The 18,837-nt window shown below is 34.4% G+C and overlaps 1 protein-coding gene across 3 annotated transcripts in view; it reads right to left on the bottom strand.

The window, feature by feature from the left end:
* DNAH7 (dynein axonemal heavy chain 7) overlaps nt 1–18,837 on the bottom strand; it is a 282,757-nt gene that overhangs the window by 226,338 nt on the left and 37,582 nt on the right. For 2 of the 3 annotated variants that reach the window (XR_011967739.1, XM_072612713.1), the window contains exons 8-11: nt 18,351–18,476; nt 13,401–13,520; nt 2,505–2,688; nt 1,186–1,365 (exon numbers count right to left, since the gene is read on the bottom strand). Coding sequence is in view for 2 of the 3 variants with exons in the window: in XM_072612713.1 (XP_072468814.1) it covers nt 1,186–1,365; nt 2,505–2,688; nt 13,401–13,520; nt 18,351–18,476 (610 nt within the window). In the remaining variant the exon portion in view is untranslated. The other variant, XM_072612714.1, reaches the window with a different exon arrangement.

The raw sequence follows: 18,837 nt of genomic DNA on the forward strand, positions 1-18,837 counted from the left end.
TAATTAATTTAAAACTTTTTAAATTAATTTAAAAGGTACCCTATATCACCTATAAATCCATGACTCCAGAATGCCACTCTTCTACATAGTTTGAACATTAAATATTCTTTATGCAATTCAACAAGATTACTACATATAATGAATGACCTATGGCAGGGCCTGGGGATAAGAAGGCAAATTTAAAAATAATCCTCACATTCATGGAGTTGACATTCTACTACTGGAGAAGACAATATTTGAGGAATACAAGTAATGTAAGACCATCTGAGAGGTAAGAGTGTACTAAAAAGTAAGGCAAGGAGGAAAACTAAACTTTCACATAGACTATGGTGCCTCATTTGAGCCTTGAGGAAAATTAAAAATTTGAAGTCAGAAGACAGGAGCAAACACATTATGGGAATGCAGACAGCCTGTTCAAAGGCTCGGAAATCAGAGATGGAATCTCATATTTGAGAAAGAACAAGGAGGCCAGTTTGACCGTGAAATATACCTAGAGAAATAGCTTGGGGCCAGATTAATGGGCTCTAAATGATTAGCTCTTTATTGTACATTATCAATGAGAACCATTAGAATATTTGTTGAAAAGTTTATATATCAAGTTTATGTATATATATATATATATATATATATATCATGTTTTGCTCAATTTCTTTTTATTCAAAACATTAAAATTTTAAAAATTCTTTAAAATGAATAATTTTTTATCACCTTACTACTTCTATTTCCATTATTTATTGTTCATTTTAAAACTGCTATTTGGCTGTATTGTAGTCTCATCCTCCCACCCAGAAATCAGACTTCTACCTTGGGTCCCTGGGTTTCTGACTGGTAAACATTCACCACACCTTGCCTGGACCTAGACCTACCATGATGCCCCACCTATCTTTAAGTTTTCCCTTCTTCTGTACTCTAGTCTTCACTTTCAAGCCATTAGTCAAGCTTCTACCCTGCAAGCCTGGGCTTCTGACTGGTATAGCATATATTAAATAGTAACACTGTAAGTAAAGTTAATGAAAAACAAGATTTGCTTTACAAAAGTTAACTTTAAGTCAACTTTTCTAGACCACGTGTATTCTACAAAGCATAGGATACCTATCATTCTTCCATAGTAATGATGTCATGTTATCTAACTAAGCTGCATGGCATTAAACTGATTGTAAAAATCAAAATATATGAATTACTTACCCATTTGGCATACAATTTAGTCTCAACCCTTGGTACAAGACTGACGGCCTTAATCATGACCTCATAAATATTTAGAAAAATTGCTTGATAATCACTAAATTCAGGTTCAAACTTAATATTTTCATTATCAAGGATCAGTCTTGTTATGAAACCTGGATGCTCATAAGCTCGCACAGAATCCTTTAAAAACAATGTTTAAAATAGGTTCGCTTTAGTGCCAAAATCACAAAGAAGTCAAACCATTAAGACCATAAAGTACAAATTTAAATCCTTAAGCACTTGCCATAAATAGCATATCCTATGAAAGGATATTGTGTAAATGAATAACATGTTCAAAAATGATTTACAAGCATAATTATTATAAAACTAACATCTTGATTTTAGATACTTTCAGTTTTGCAAAAATAGATAATAAAATAAATCTATTTTATTTTACTAACCATTATAGGAGTCTAAGAAGAATGAAAAGTATCTGAAACTACCTACATAAGTTCACTTATGAACATCATGTCCTACTTTCAGTAGAATAGCCAACTGCTCAATTCCTCATATTATCAGAAAGCTGGAGTAGAAATAAGAATAAATTATTAAAAAAATTTCCCCATAAAATCAACATTTTAAAGGAAAAGAAGCTCATTCTTAAATCCTAATGCTCGGTATCAAGTGGCTATTTGCACTGTTTCTCTAACTGGAAAGATTTTGTTCTCTCCTAGAAGGTATAATCAAGGATGCATAATTTTCAAAGAGGTTGTAGGAAGTCATTCAAAAGTTCCCAAATGCACAAGAATGGTAGTGAGTGAAACAATTTAGGAAAGGGAAGAAGGTGAAGAAATTTATGCCAATAGGAAAAAAGTAGGGGAAGGGATTGAAAAAAAAGTGAAAAATAAAAGAAAAAGAGGGAGAAAGTTATAAATGTCTTGCACAGATCCGTGTCTCACAGGACAACCTTCAATGTTATGGGAACTTCCCCTTTGCCTCTGTGAGAGAATGAAACCCCATTCCTTATTAACAATTTGTCAGCAGAAATAGTCATTAAAGGAAAAGTTCTGCAGATGTCCAGCTAGTCTGAAGCTGTGCCTCAAGTTTTCCTACAATAAAACGTGAGACCATGACCCTAAGTAATCAGTCTACCATTTGGCATTATCATTTCTTCACAATAATGCTCAATTATTGTTGATTTATGAGCATTGACTGTACCAGTTTTGCCAGTCAGGGAAATAGGTCAAAATTCCTTTTCAGAGACAAAATCTAGGTACTATTTCATGAAAAACTGTGGATAACTAAGTATAAGGGTATGACCATCAGTGATACCTACTTACCGGCCTTTGTACAATTAAATCTGTAAAGTCCTGCATTGATTCCAGGGCTAAGCTCTGCAGCTGTATAGTCATCAAAGTTGCAGCACAGTTGAAGAAAGCTTCCAATTTTGCACTGCTACCGCTAGTGGGTAACTGCTTTTTTTTATTGCCTTGGTAATAAATATTCTGGACTTCTGGAAACCATCTTGAAAAAACAAAGAAATTTCTTAAAATGTCTAAAATTTTCAACATCCCACCTTGTAAGTTACGTATCAATCATACCTTTTGGAAAACTAAGACTTCATAGTGACACTACTGAGGAAATTTCACCTCTCATGAATTAATCGGTACTACCAAGTGTATGAAATAGCATGCTTTATTACTAGTATAAAAGAAATGTTATATTGTCAATTGATTTTAATTCAACAGCTTGTGCACTTAAGTACTTGAGTAAGGCTCTTTTCTGGGTTCTGAGGATGCTATTATCTGTATAGCTAAAAACCACAGTAGTTGAAACCATTGGGAGGAAATGACACAACACCATCTTAGGGATCAAGTCCAAAGCTTTGATGAAATGAATTACTAGGATATAACAATGGTGGAGCATCCAAAAAGAGAAGGTCAGTAACTAAACATATATTAAATATTAACCACTCTGTGCTCAGCACTGTACTAAGAGCACTGGAGATACATAAAGAGGCAAAAGACCATCCCTGCCTTCAAGACAGGACTGATAAAAGAGGGGCAACCCCAATAAGGACCAGAACTTGAAGCTAAAGTCAAAGTTAGCAATAAGTATTATATTGTAGTTTATGGTTTCACAAGATATACAGATTAAAGAGAATCAAAATGAAGATGTTTCTTCAATTTGGCATAAAATTATTAGGAATTTGATAAAGTGCATGCCAAATGCTGGTGGTTTTTGGACCTAATAAAATAAGAGAGATGGGGTATAAGCAGGAGACCACGAGAGTTGGTTCCTTGATATTTATATGTATTAAGATGATTTAGCAGAATCAGAACAGTGTAGGAAAAAGCTGGCCATGGGATAAGAAGATCTGGGTTCAAGTTTTGCCTCTAATACATATTGGCTCTTTGACTAAGGAGACTTGCTTAAATTCATTGAGTACCAGGTATCTTTCCAATACTAGAACCTGCAGAGAAGTTGCCACCCTGTAGAAGGAGTTATCAGGTAATCAAATAAATTCCATCCTTAATATATATCAACCACATATGTACGTCCTATGACTTTCTTTAAACTGTAACAGAGATCATGGTATCAAGAAATATACTGAATCTTAACTGTAACACTATCAGTTTAATGGATTCAATAAGCAGATGAGTATTGAAACCCAATCAAAAAAGTTAAATTACTGAAACATCCGAAGAACCTCATTATGAGGTCTCAAGATGTGGACCCTAAGAACAAGCGTTTATCATGAAGAAATAGTACATACTATGCATAAAATAAAAAATTCTATAATATAACCTATCTACATTTCAATTTAACTAGCAATAGAAACATTTACCAAAAGCAAATTTGATTTTTATATTTTAACTGGATCGATTATTTCAAATAAATTTTATTGCCTTTGACAAAAGACTATTGTAAGATGCTCTCTTGTTTATTTTATTCCCTTGTTAATTGGGCTTAATTATTTGTTAGTTGAATGTTATCATCAAAAAACTTTCAAAAGAAAATCTTGTGAAAATAATTTTAAAATGATAAAAAACCAGAAAATTATGAAAACGATTATTTTAAATTACCTCAAGTGCCAAGGGAGATAAGAAAATATACTGTAAAATGTGAATTCAAGTTAAGCTTCCACTGTACAACACAAACACACACCAGAGAACTACTGACTTTTCCGCTAAAAGCAGTGAGGGGAAGGCAGATACAAGAAAAACATTTTGTTAATAAGGTAAAGGGAAGGAGATTACATGCTTGAATTTATTGAAACTACAATTCTACAGATGCCACTCTCGAACAGTTTGCTGGTGTTCATTGACTTTGCTAACATGCCTACCAGCACAAGCCAGCAGGGAGGGAGGGAAGCCACCAGGAATGAGATAGGCAGCAGCATGTTGTATGGAAAGTGCTTCGAAACTGAATTCTGAGAAGACTTCGGAGTAAGTTTGAGAATTCCAGATTCTCCAAACTTCCTCCACAAACAAATAGGACATTGCCACAAAAAGAAAGCAGAGTAGCAAAAAATAAAGAGGTAAAGTGGTAGTCCTAAGACAGCTTGAGAGGATCTCAGGAAAGACAGAACCTCCAGGGACTGAGGTTTGGTCAGAGTGAAATGTAAACACCTTTGGACCTGCTCCTATGAATCACCAAATAGCAGACCCTGGGGGCAGCTGCATTGGGAAGCAGACTAGACCCTAAGAACTTTCAACTCATGAACTGTCATCTAAAGAACAGTGAGAGAGTCAGAAGGCTGAGGGGTGAAAGGCTGAAAGACCCCCTGCTCTTTCTGGACACCAGGCCTGGAAGAACTGACCACAAGGGATTCCTGGCTGAGGCTGTGGACAAGGAGAGCAAGCACAAACCTGGTGAGCATGGTCCTCCAGGGAGCAAGAGCACTTCTGGGACAGTGTGGCTAGGAGAGAAGAGGAGTCCCTGAGGTTGGGTCCCTGTACAGAGTTCAGAAAATAGCGGTAAGGAGGACCTGAGACCTAAGGAACCATTCCCCACTCAGAGTAAACTAGGGATTAAAACCTGATTACAATAATATGATGCTACAAATGAAATAAAAATGAATAAGAAAGTGAGAAAGGACCCAACTATAGCTAACTACTTTGGTATAAAAGAACATCTGGGTTCATTTTTTTAAAAAGCCATTACTACCACAAAGAGTTACTAATCAAACAATGGTCACAAGCCCAAAAAGAGTTCTTAAAAGACCTTAAAAAGGAATTTAAAAAATCAAATAAAAGAGACTGAGGAAACAATTAGGAAAAAATAAAATAAAAGCAATCCAAGAAAATTATTAAAAGGAAGTTAACTGGAAAAAGTGGTCCAAAGTCTTAAGGAAGAAAATAACCCCTTTAAAACTAAAATTGGGCAAGAGGAATTGAGTGACATTATAAGATACCAAGAAATAATAAAACTAGAAAAACCAGAAGAGAATCTAAAACATCTCATTAGAAAAACATCGATCCAGAAAACAGATCAAGGAGAGACAATATAAGAAATGCTGAACTACCTGAAAGTTATGATCAAAAAAGGATCTTGATACAATATTACAAGAAATTATTAGGAAAAATTGCCTGAAGTTCTTCTAGAGGATAAAGTAGAAATAGAAAAATTCTCCACCTGAAAGAGATCCCAGGAAGAAAATTTCAGAACTACCAGGTTAAGGAGAAAATACTGCAAGCAACATCATAAAAAAAATTTTTAATACTGTGGAGATACAATAAGGATTTCATAACTAGCAGCTTCAACACTAAAAAACCTTAGGTCTTGGAACATTATATTTCAAAGAATAAAAGAACTGAATTATGACTAATAATAATTTACCCAGCAAAGTTGAGCTTAATCCTTAATGAAATAAAATGGATATTTGACAAACTGACAGACTTTCAGGTATTTGTGACAAAAAGATCAGAACCCAATAGAAAATCTGATACAAAAATCCAGAAGAAATTTAAGGAAAACATTAAAGATAATTATAAGGAATTCATTAAGAGCCAAACCATTTGTATCTTATATGTGAAAATGTTATCGGTATTCTTAAGATGGTCATCATTACTAGGGTAGTTTGAAAGAAAAGTTAGGGCTGAGTTGTATATGATGGGACGATTCTAAAAAACAAAATTGTGTAGAAAAAGGTAAAAAGGAACAATTCTCTCATAAAAATGGGGTGCGAAAGAATTGATGGAGCAGGTAGCAGTGGAGGGCTAGTAGTACTGGAATCTTACTCATCAGATCTGGGTTAAAGAGGGAACAATATATACATCTAAAAAAGCATAAAAATTTTCTGAACTTCTAAAGAGATAAGAGGACTAGGGGACAGGATAGGGGTGAATGAACTAAAACAAAATTATAGAAACAATCAATAATTTCATTAAAGAGAATGACAATAACGAGACAACGTATCAAAACCTATGGGATATAGCAAAAAACAATAATCAAAGGAAGATCATATTATGAAATGCTTACATGAATAAAATAGAGAAAAAGCAGAGCAATGGATTGGGTATGCAATTAAAAAACACTAGAAAAAGAACAAACAAAAATGTCCAATAAAACACTAAGTTGGAAATCCTAAAACTTAAAGGTGAGATTAATAAAACTAAGTAAAAAACCATTGAATTAATCAATACAAAACTTTATAAAAAAACCAATAAAATAGATAAACTTTTGGTTAATTTGATTTGAAAAGAGAGAGAGAAAAAAACCAAATCACTGGTATTAAAAATGGAAAGGGTGAATATACCACTAATACAGATGAAGTTAAAACAATTATAGGGGATGGTTTTGTCCAATTATATGCCAATAAATTTAGCAATTTAAGTGAAATGGATGGATGTTTTCAAAAATATTAATTTCCTAGATTAGCAGAAGAGCAAACAGAATATCTAAATAGACCTATTTTGGAACAAAAATAAATTTAACAGGCCATAAAGGAACTTCCTAAGAAAAAAACCCCAGGATCAGAGAGATTTACAAGTAAATTTTATCAAATATTTAAAGATCAACTAATTCCAATATTAAATAAATTATTTGAAATAATGGACAAAGAAGGAATCCTACCAAACTCCTTTTATGAAATAAATAGGATGCTGATACTTAAATCAGGAAAAGTAAAAACAGCAAAAAAAAAAAAAAAAGAAAAGAAAAGAAACAATCTCATTGATGATGAATATGGATACAAAAATCCTAAATAAAATACTAGCTAAAAGGTTACAACAATCCCAAAGATCATACGTTATGACCAAATGGGATCTATATCGGGAATGCAGGGAAGGTTTAACATAAGGAAAACTACTAACATAATTGATTATATCAATAATAAAAATTTTTTAAATCATTATTAATTCAATAGATGCAAAAAAAAGTTTTTCATAAAGTACGACACTCATTTGTGTTAAAAAATGCTTGATAAATGGATTTTTCCTTTAATTACTGAAAACTATTTACCTAAAACCATCAGCAAGTATATTTGTAATGGGAATAAGCTAGAAGGATAGCACAGTAGCATCAGGTGTGTGAAACAAGGAAGCCCACTGTCACCAGTATCATTCAATATTGCAAATCCTGTGGAAATCCTAGCAATAGCAATCAGAAGAGAGAAAGAAATGAAAGGAATCAGAATGTGATGATATACTTGGAAAATTCGAAAGAGTCAACTAAAAAGTTAGTTGAAACAATTAATAATTTTAGCAAAGCAGAAGGATATAAAGTCAATCTACATAATTCATCAGCATTCCTACATATCATAAAAAAAATTCTGCAGAAAGACATAGTAGGAGATTTAAAATAATTCTAGACAGCATAAAATACCTGGAAGTACACCTGCCAAAACAACCCAGGAACTATTTGGACAAAATGATAAAAAATATTTTATACAAATAAAATCAGATTTAAATAATTGGAGAAATATTCATTTTTTTGTGGGCAGGCAGGAACAATATAACTAATGATAATTTTAACTAATTTATATATTAAATGGAATCCCAATTAAATTACCAAAAATTATTTTACTGAAATTAAAAAATATAACAAAATTCATTTGAAAGAACAAAAAGTCAAAAATATCAAAAGAACTAATAAAAAAAATGTAAAGGAAGGAGGTTTACCAGTACCAGATTTTAAACTATACTACAGGGCAATAATTATCAAAACTCTTTGGTACTGACAAAGAAATAGAAAGATCAGTGGAACAGAGCAGACACAATTTACAGCAGCAAATAAATATAGCAACCTTGTATTTGGCAAGTATAAAGACTTAAGTTTGGGGATAAGAATTCATTATTTGGTAAAAAATTTGTTGGGAAACTTGAAAGCAGTCTGGCAGATTGAGCATAGACCAATATCTTACACCATTTATAAGATGAAAATGGATTCATGACCTATATATAAAGAGAGAGATTACAAGAAAATTTTAAGAATATGGAATATTCCTAGCAGACTTATGGATAGGTGAACAATTTATGATAAACAAGAGGTAGAAAGCAATGTGAGGTAGAAAATGGATCATTTCAATTACATTAAATTAAAAAGGCTTCGTACAAGTAAAACAAAGTAGCCAAGATCAGAAGAAAAACAGAAAACTGGGGGAAAAGATTTATAGACAGATGCTCAGATAAAGATGCCATATCTCAAATATATAAAGAACTTTGTCAAAATCTATAAAAATACGAGTCATTCTCCAATAGATAAATGGTCAAAGGATATAAACAGTTTTCCAATGAAGAAATCAAAATAATTTACAGTCATGTAAAAATGTTCTAAATCATTATTAGAGAAATGCAAATTAAAACAGCCTGGTTATATCATTTAACATCTATCAGATTAACTAAAATGATTGAAGGGGAACGTGACAAATGTGGAAAAATGGGGACACTAACTCACTGCTTGTAGAACTATGAACTGACCCAACTATTTTGGAGAGCAATCTGGAATTACATCTAAAGAGTTATAAAACTGCCTATACCCTTTGACCCAGCAATACTACTACTAAGTCTGTTTCCCAAGATGACTCACAGATCGTTGTTGTGTTTGTCCTTCGTTTTCAAAGAAGACCATGGTATCAGAGAAATGATGACATGACTTGCACTTGGCTTTGTTTTGAGTGAGGGAGGGCTGTGCAGATCACCAGCCTTCACTTCTCCTCCAGAGCCATCTGAATCCAGTGACCAGATATTCATCAGGATGACTGGAGATGACCCAGGATGTACTGGGACACCTTGGCCCCTTTAGGCCAAGATTTATTCAGGCACTCTCTTAGGGTGAGGTAACACCCATTCAGTGAATAGGCCTGTTTAAGAAGTAGCCACGGCATGGCCCCTTTAATGAGGCAAAGAAAAAAAAGACAACAGGCTGGAAGGGAAATAGCAACAGTTACTATTGATAATCTCTCTGAAGCCAGGAGGGTCCAGAAGAGAGCCCTTAGGCAGGGGCCTAGTGTTGTCAACTATGAGCTTCAGGGTTGAGTAGGTTTAAGGTTTCGGGAAGGGGAAGGTAAGGTAAGGCAAGGCAGGGCAAGGCAAAGAAAAGAATCTAGCCAGTAAAACCCAAGTTAACTGGGCATCTTGTGGCCATCCAAATTTACCTTCCTTTGGAGAGGGGAAGGAAGGGGAAAAGGAGACAGACAAGAAAAGAGGAGCTGATTTACCCAGCTAGCTGGGTCCTCAAGATGACTAGAAAAAAGGAAAAGAATCTATATGTTCTAAAATATTTATAGCAGCTCTCTTTGTGGTGGCAAAGAACTAGAAACTGCAGGGATGCCCATCAACTGGAGAATGGCTGAGCAAGTTGTAGTGTATGATTCTGATGGAATACTGCTGTACTATAAGAAATGACGAGCTTGATGATCTTCAAAAAACATGGATAGACCTGCATGAAATAATGAAAAGCAAAACGGGCAGAACCATGAAAATGTTGTATACAGTAATAGCAGTATTGTTTTAAGAAGAACTTTAAGTGACGAAGTCATTTTGACTATTATAAATACCCAAATTAATTATAAATGACATATAGAGACACTACCTGCATCCAGGGAAATAACTGATAAACAGAAGGATTTATAAAAAGATTTTACATACACACACACACACACATACAATATATACTTGTGTTTAATGATAGCTGTTCTCTAAGGTGGGGGAGGAAAGAAAAAGGGGGAAAAAGGATATGATAACTTCATTACATGTTTCAAAGGAAAAGCAAGTTGTACACAGCAGATCTGCAGTTTCCTGTACAATCATCTTTTTTTCTATTCTATGTTATGGAAATGCTGGCTTTATTTCTTAAATTCAGAATAAAATAAATAAATAATTTTTTAAAAAAAGAAAGTGAAAAAAAACAAACACACCCTGAAACTAGACCTGGGTACAAGTTCTGGCTCCACGATTTACTGAGTGGGGAATGCTGCTTGAACAAGTTGTCTTATAGTCATTGTGAGAATCAAATGGGATAATGAACGCAAAACACTTGCAACTGTAAAGTACTAGAAAAATTCATGGAATTTTTAGTCTTTATCATATCAAAGCCTTAGGAAAAAGCACTAACTAAACCTAACAAAATTAAATCCTAACAAAATTAAAATGGTGACTATTTGTTTAGACAAAAAATGAAGATTCAGCTAATATTTAAGGATGGAAAAATTAGAATAGTTCTGTTTATATTTCTATTATAAAGTACAGTATTTTTCATCTTAAGTAAAATTTTGCAAAATCAGTATTATATCAGTATAATCAGATGCTAAATGAACCTGGTTTCCTTCTCTGAATCTGCTTCTTAAAGTATGTACAATTCAAACGTAATTATAGAAAGTCAAATATTTATTTATATATGTAAAAGACATTAACAAAGTTAGGGTATCTTACTTTAAGTAAATCTTTAAAAAAATAAATAGGGCTGTTAGGTGGTGCAGTGGGTAGAGAACTAGGCCTAGAGTCAGGCAGACTCATCTTCCTCAGTTCAAATCTGGCATCAGGCACTTACTAGCTTACAACCTTGGGTAGGTCATTTAACCCTATTTGCCTCAGTTTCCTCATCTGTAAAATGAGTTGGAGAAGGAAGTGGTAAACCACTTCAGTTGTTGTTTGTCCTTTGTTCCTGAAGAGGACGGAGACAAGCAAATGAATTGGGTTTAAGTGAGGGGGGGCTGTGCAAACTCACCTCACTCTCTCCTCCAGAGCCATCTGAGTCCAGTGCTAAGATACAGATCAGAATGACTGGAGATAGCCCTGATGCAGGGGGAGATTTTGACCTTTATAAGCTAAAGTCTTTAACAGGTGTCAGTTCGACTGAGGCAATGCCCTTTCAGTGATCAAGGCTAGGTATGAAATGAGGCAGAGGATGACCTCTTTACCTAGTCAAAGAAAAAAAAATTAATGTGGGAGGAGAAGACCCTCAGGGTTTCTGGCCAAAACAGAAACTGTTGATGTTTGTATTCTCTCTGAAGCAATCAGGGCCCAAACTATGACTGAACAGGGCAGAGAACAATCCAAATGCACTCGCACACAGCTGGACACAACTGAACTAACGCCATCAACAAAAAATAAATGTTAAAAAGAGGCTTAGTCAATATTTTGCTAATTGTTCTTTTCTGCTGTGTGTATGAGCTGAAACTTAATCTTTACTGGACACATGCTTTAAGATTTTTTCAATTACATATAAACTGACTCTAGAATAAATTGGGATTAGGAGAGCTGTTGGATGTCACCAAATTTATTCTGTTTCCAGGCAGGACTACAAATAAGGGCTATCAAAATTATTTTGAAAGGCTTTTGGTAATGTATTCTAGAGCCTTCTTCGACTACTCATACCACTGTCCAATATTCACATTCGTACCTACGTCCTTAGATCAGATCCTTCAGCAAGAATTTAGGAATATTTTTTCATGTTCTGTCCTCACTAGAGATACATGTAACTCCCTTATAATAAGTTTATATGTATTTTAAAGGTGGAAATTGTTTCCTATCTGACTTTCTGTCTATAAACAAAATAATTCTTCTTTTTCCTTACTTTCACAAAATTATAATTTGAAACAACAACAACAACAAAAACCTGTTCTTTCAAGCCATGCATGAATGCTTCCTGCGTAGAAAAAATAAACAAAGGCCTACCATTCTACAGAAAAAGACAGTCTCTTATTTAATATTCTTGGAAGATAATTTACAAGCAGTTGTTGAAAAACAGGTAAGGTGATACTTGGTGGTATATGTCCTTCATCACCATTGGTGACACAATTTATGATTCACAAACTGAACCTCTCAGTTTTTAATCTCACCTACCAGGGAGAATTGAGTTTATTTTCGTGTTTGAAAACAATCATGATCAGCAACAGCAACTTTTTAGATGTGGAACCATTCGGAAGAGGAGCTAATGTTCTTTTTAATCTCATCTCAGCTGAACTGGAAATTTCATAAGGACAGGTTCTGTTTCCTCTGTTGCTTTTCCTCCACTCTATCTGCAAACAGCAATAGCCCAGTGACTTGTATACAGTAAGTGCCCAGTAAGTTTTTATTGATTGAGGATCCATAGCTTCTCTGAATTCTTGGCACCTATCTCATCCCAAGGAACTACTATTAATAGAATAGGGGTAGAGACAGAGGACGACAACCAGACCACAACTATTTTAACCATCCAATTCAATTTCTATACAGTCACAGTAGCAGGGAAACATCTGGATAGTTAGAATCAGAGCCATAACTATGATGAAGTAACTGGGACACTGAATTTCCAGAGTGCTGACAACACTTTAGTCCTTTGATAACATAGAAACAACCAAACCTTACACATTGTTAGCAAGAAGTATTAGTTAAAATGCAAAACTCCTCTAATATGGGGTGACCTACCCAGCAGCAAATTTGCAGTGTTGTCCCTCCCCAGTAAGAGCATCCACAATCTTCCTACCACTGTTCGTTTCTAGTACATTATTTTCTTGCTGCTATTTTGGAATGTGGTTTGGGGTTAAAAATTCTTAATTTTTATTTTAAATAAAGCAAACTCCCTACAGGCATCCACATTAACAAATTGCTACAAAGGTTTTTTTCTTCTTAAAGCCATGCTATCTCCCACATTCTGAGCAGAACTGATTTGAATTTTTTAAACAAATTATGTTCTAAACTATCATCTGAATAAAATATAGTACCCTTACAGAACAATTTTTTTCTTTTAAACAGAACTAACAAATATAAGTTATTCCTTGTCCAATAGGAAGTGTACATATTCATTCATACATTTTAAGTAGTGTCTCTTTGGCAGATTCCATGTGTTTCATGACGATGTTCTGGAAGAGTGACAACTCCATTGCCTCCTGGCGATTATGAAATTCTTCTACATCAATTAAACGTAATTTTCTGCAAGGAATAAAAATAGATACTAATGAGCAGTCATAGCTATAACTTTATCTTGTATTTGTTGATTATTCTCCTTTGTTAACATAATATTCTTAGGGGGCATATTCTCAAGTTTAGCCAATAAGATTACATTCTTAATCATGTCTTTTTATCAGTTTTTGTGTAAACTCCAGGAGGTATTCATCACTCTGCCAAAATTTAGAGAGTTCAAGATTGTAAGAGTATAAGATTTATGAGTGGTGCTTTCTCACAGGTTTTCAGTCTTTTTCTAATAAGAAGACAGAGAATACAAAAGCTCCACTGGTACCATCCAAAGACTAGAACCTCATCTCAAGAGAAAGGAGGGTTACATCATCAAATCAACCACCAAGATGACATGGAAAAAGGCCTTAATTAAAATAGAAGACCTACCTATATTAAAATCTAGACTCTCCCAGTGGATATCTAACTTTTACACCTCTGTCCAGGACTGTACACCACCAGAGTGATGAGTATTAAAGGGCATTACCCCAGGTTTATTGCTAAAGTTCTGCACTAAAAATATTTATAGCAGTTCTTTTTGTGGTGACCAAGAATTGGAAATTGAGGGGATGCCCATCACTTGGGGAATGACTGAACAAGTTGTGGTATATGAATGTAATAGAGTACTACTACTGTTCCATAAGAAATGATGAGCAGGCAGACCTCAGAAAAACCTGGAAAGACTTACATGAACTGATGCTGAGAGAAGTGAGCAGAACCAGGAGAACGCTGTATACAGTAACAACATGGTGCAATGACTAACTTTGATAGACTTACCTCTTCTTATCAATGCAAGGATCTAAGACCACTCCGAAAGACTCATGATGGAAAACACTATCCACATCCAGAGAAAGAACTACGGAGTCTAAATGCAAATCGGAGCATACTATTTGTTTTCTCTCACTCTTTTTTTGTTTCTTCTTTTTTGTGGTTTCTCTCATTGGTTCTAATTCTTCTTTACAACATGACTAATGTGAAAATATGTTTCATATGAATGTATGTGTAGAGTCTATATCATATTGCATGCCATCTTGGGGTAGGGAGAGGGGAGAAAGAGGAAGAAAATTTGGAACTCAAAATGTTATGGAAGTGAATGTAGAAAACTAAAAATAAATGAATTTATACTTTAAAAATTTTTTTAATGCTAAACAAAAAATATAGTTTTGTGCTCCTACATTTCCACAATATCTTCATGTCAATTCTATTCAATTTGACAAAAATATATTAAGCTAAGCACTTGCTATAAAGGAAAAAGGCAAAAACAACATAAATCCAGACTCAAGGATATTATATTTGATTGGGATGATATAACACATATGCAAATAAGCAAATATATACTGTACAAAATAATGCAAAGTAATCCAGAGGAAGCAAACACTGATTAAAATCTCTACAAGTTGTCACTTGTGCTGAAAGAAGCAGAGAATTCTAAAAGGCAGAGGTGAGAAATGAGTGCATTCTACACATGAGGAGCCATTTACTCAAAAACACAGAAATAGGAAATAAGAAGTCACTTATGGTGAAGGGTTAGCACACCAGTTTGACCAGGACACAGAGGACATGAAGGGTGAGAGAAGTCACAGGAAATTTTCAGAAAGTAGGTGGGAGGCTACAAAGCTATAAATGCCAGACTGCATTTTTCTTATTCTAAAGTCAATTGGGAGTCACTGAAGATTTCTGTTGAGGAGTATTATAACCAGATCTATGTTTTAGGAACATCAATGTGACAGCTGCATGGAGGATGGATTGGAGAGATGAAAGACTCAGAGACCAATGGTAAGGTTACAATAATTTAGGCGACAGATGAGAGGGGCTCGAACTCAAGTAAATGCTGTAAGCACAGGAAATTTTAAATGGAACATTTATGGAATATTTAAATGGAACATTAACAATTTTAACCAGGATACCACACACAGAGTAAGAAAATCAAAACACTGTCTATAGCTACTCCATACACAGCTCTTTTGAAATTTTAGAATCTGTTTTTTATAATTTGTTGAGTCCTAGTGCACAGTATCAATGCATGGCAAGGTCAGGTTTGCTCTTTTCCATCAAGGGTCTTTGGTTCAGGTTCTGTTTTGTCCAAGAATCCTCCTATTTATCCAGAAAAATCTTCATTGTACAAGAACTCTTTTGTACTTAGAAATCTTAGTCTAAGCATTCCTGTGTTTGATCAGGTACTCTTCTGATACTGCCAGCTCACATAACCTACAGCAACCAGGTTAGCACAGGAACTTTCTACAATTCCACTACTAACTCTGTCTACTGCCTTCTCTATGGCTACATGGTTCCCTACTCTTGTGGGGCCATCTGGTTCCCTGAAGGGGCCACAGAGCTACATGTGCTTCCCTACAAAAATCTGTGCCAATGAAAGCCTAGTGCTTATGAGCATACATAGCATGCTCTGATATAACGCCCTCCTAAAGATAAAGGAAACTAAATTATTCATATGAGCAATAAGAAAGGAGAACACATAACAACTAAAGATGAAATAAAGGAAATTATCAGAAATTATTTTGCTTAATTATATGCTAATGAAACTGAACATTGAGAAGAAATAGATGAATACTTGTGAAACATATAAACCAAACAGATTAACAAAAAAGGAACTAGACTTTAAATAATCCAATATCAGAAAAAGAAGTCAAAAAACCATAAATGAATTCCCAAAGGAAAAAATAAAACTCTAGGACCAGATGGAGTTCTGGTCAAAGAATTATTCATTCCAATACATCACAAATTATTTGTAACAATAAGAAGGTAGCTTTCTGGTCTCTAAGAATACAAATTAGGGCTTGACACTTAAAAGAGAGACAAAGCAGGAAAGGGAGTGGGGTAGAGAGACCAGCATTCTTAACGAATATACATGCAAACACTTTAAATGAAATATCATAGTGTACAACAACATCTGAGATTCTATGCCATTGCTAGGTTTGAATTAAAACAAGAATTCTGGATTGATTTAACACAAGAAGAACTATAAATAAAATAAATCATTTAATTATGTAAATAATAAAAATATCTGATTATGTTAATAAATGCTGAAAAGACCTCGACAAAATTCAACAACCAATTTCAATTAAAAACTAGCAATTATAGGAATAAGTAAATCTTTCCTTAATACAGTGAATAATATTTGTTTATATCCAAGAGTAAACATTATACGTAATGGAGAAAAGTTAGAGGACTTTCTAACGAGGAGTAAATGTTAGATATAGGCAATAAGACAAAGAAAAGAAGTTGAGGGAATATTGATGGTGTACTTTTCAGACAGTTAACTAAAATTAAGTGAAATTATTAACTTCAGCAGAGTTGTAGGACATAAAAGAAATCCAAGAAAATCATCAGCATTCTTACAATTAATCAACAAAACCTAGTAAAAGATCTAGAAAGAAAAATTCCATTTAAAATAACTGTGGAAGCAATAAAATCTCCTGGAACGTATCTATCAAGATTCACTGAGGGATTCTATGAATACAGCTGTAAAATACTCTCTGCAGAAATACAGACCTAAAAAACTGGAGAAACATTCATTGCTCCTGGGTAGGTCAAGCCAATATAATAAAAATGACAGTTAACTAGTTTATTTATTCAGTGCTTTTACCAATCAAACTCCCAAAGAATATTTTATAGAGCTAGAAAAAAGAATAATGGAATTCAAATGGAAGAACAGAAAGTCAAGAAACTGAAAAAGAATAATAGAAAAAAGTGAAAAGGAAGGAGGTTTATCATTATCTGACGTAATTAATCCCTTACATGGACTGCAAAACATCTGCAAAGCATCTATGACTGTTTCTTCTTCACTTACTTGTGAAGTTTTTCAAATGGCTGCTGAGACAGGACCAAGCATGGACACAAAAGGCATTAACTAGACAAATCAGTTCTTGTCTTTTCTCCCTGGCTGTGCTCCAGCAAGGCGGACCAAACTGCTGTGGGCCTTCAGACAAGGAAGTACATGGCTCCCTGGACAAGCTTGCGTCTGGGATGGGGCTGGCTTCTGCCTAGGTATTTTTTTTTTTTTTGAGGCAATCAGAGCTAAGTGACTTGCCCAGGCTCACACAGCTAGTAAGGGTTTGAGGCCACATTTGAATTCTGGTACTCCTACCTTCAGCACTGGTGCTCTATCAACTGAGCCACCTTAGCTGGCCCTCTGTCCTATGTTCCTGTGTCTTCTGAAGGGCCTTATGAGAGTTAAGAAGTTTGAAAGAGCAGAGGTCCAGCAACAGGAGTACATGCTAGAGTTTGCAGCTATGCCCTGTAAGGAGCAACCTGTTTCATCCAGCTAATGCCAGGTCCTACCAATGAGGGAACAACTCGTTCAGGGGCCATGCCACATTTGGAAGTGAACTTCATGAAATCAGTAGTTTGTGGCAATAATTTAAACTTTACCCTACTCTCCCCAGGGACCAAGGTGGTATAGGGAAAGATGTCCCAGCTCAAAAAGATATGTTTTCTTCTGTTCTTGCTAGATTTTCTCTGTAAATATTCTTTTCGTAAAAAATAAGTGGTACAGTCATACTTACAAGGCATCTTGTGATACAGTACTGTTACATAGAAATGCTATTTTACCTTCTAAGACAATCAATTAGTGCACATGGTGATCAAGTTTTTAAATTTAAAGAAATATTTATTAAGCTTTTCTGTGCCAAATACTGTGCTAGATGCAAGGAATAAAAAGTAAAACTAAAAAATGATACAAAATCTTTGCCCTTGAGTAATTTACAATAGACTAATTTTAACAAAAAGATGATCACTCTTACTTTCCTCAGAGCATTTTTTGACAATGGTAATAAAAGTAGGATTACTTACTTAAAAGAAGTCTGCCATAGATCTAGAACAGCAAACATTGTAGGGTTCATCGCATTTAAATTATCTCTAATAAAACTGCAAGCTGCAAAAAAAGATTTCCTCCAAGGTTTTGGCAGAATTTCCATTCTAGAGGCAAGGAGAAAACAATTCCAAATCAAAAAAAAAAAATTTTTGAAAAAATTCAGCGTTCTCAGTAATAATGGCTTTATAACATTTTAAATACAATTCAATTTAAACATATAGTAAACACCTACCATGTGCACAACACCAGGTAGGAGTTGAAGGAGATATAAAGAAAAATAAAATACAACAATGCCTTCCAGGAGGTTAACATTTATTAGGAAAAAAATAAAGGTACACAAATAGCTATAATATAGAAGTAGAGCACAAATTCACAAGAGAAGTACAAAGTGTTGAGGTGGTAATACCATTTCTAGCTAGAATATACCACTAAAGGATTAATTAAAGAATTTGCATCTGAGTTGGG

The sequence above is a fragment of the Notamacropus eugenii genome, chromosome 5, assembly GCF_028372415.1.
Source record: "Notamacropus eugenii isolate mMacEug1 chromosome 5, mMacEug1.pri_v2, whole genome shotgun sequence".
NCBI lineage: Eukaryota > Metazoa > Chordata > Mammalia > Diprotodontia > Macropodidae > Notamacropus > Notamacropus eugenii.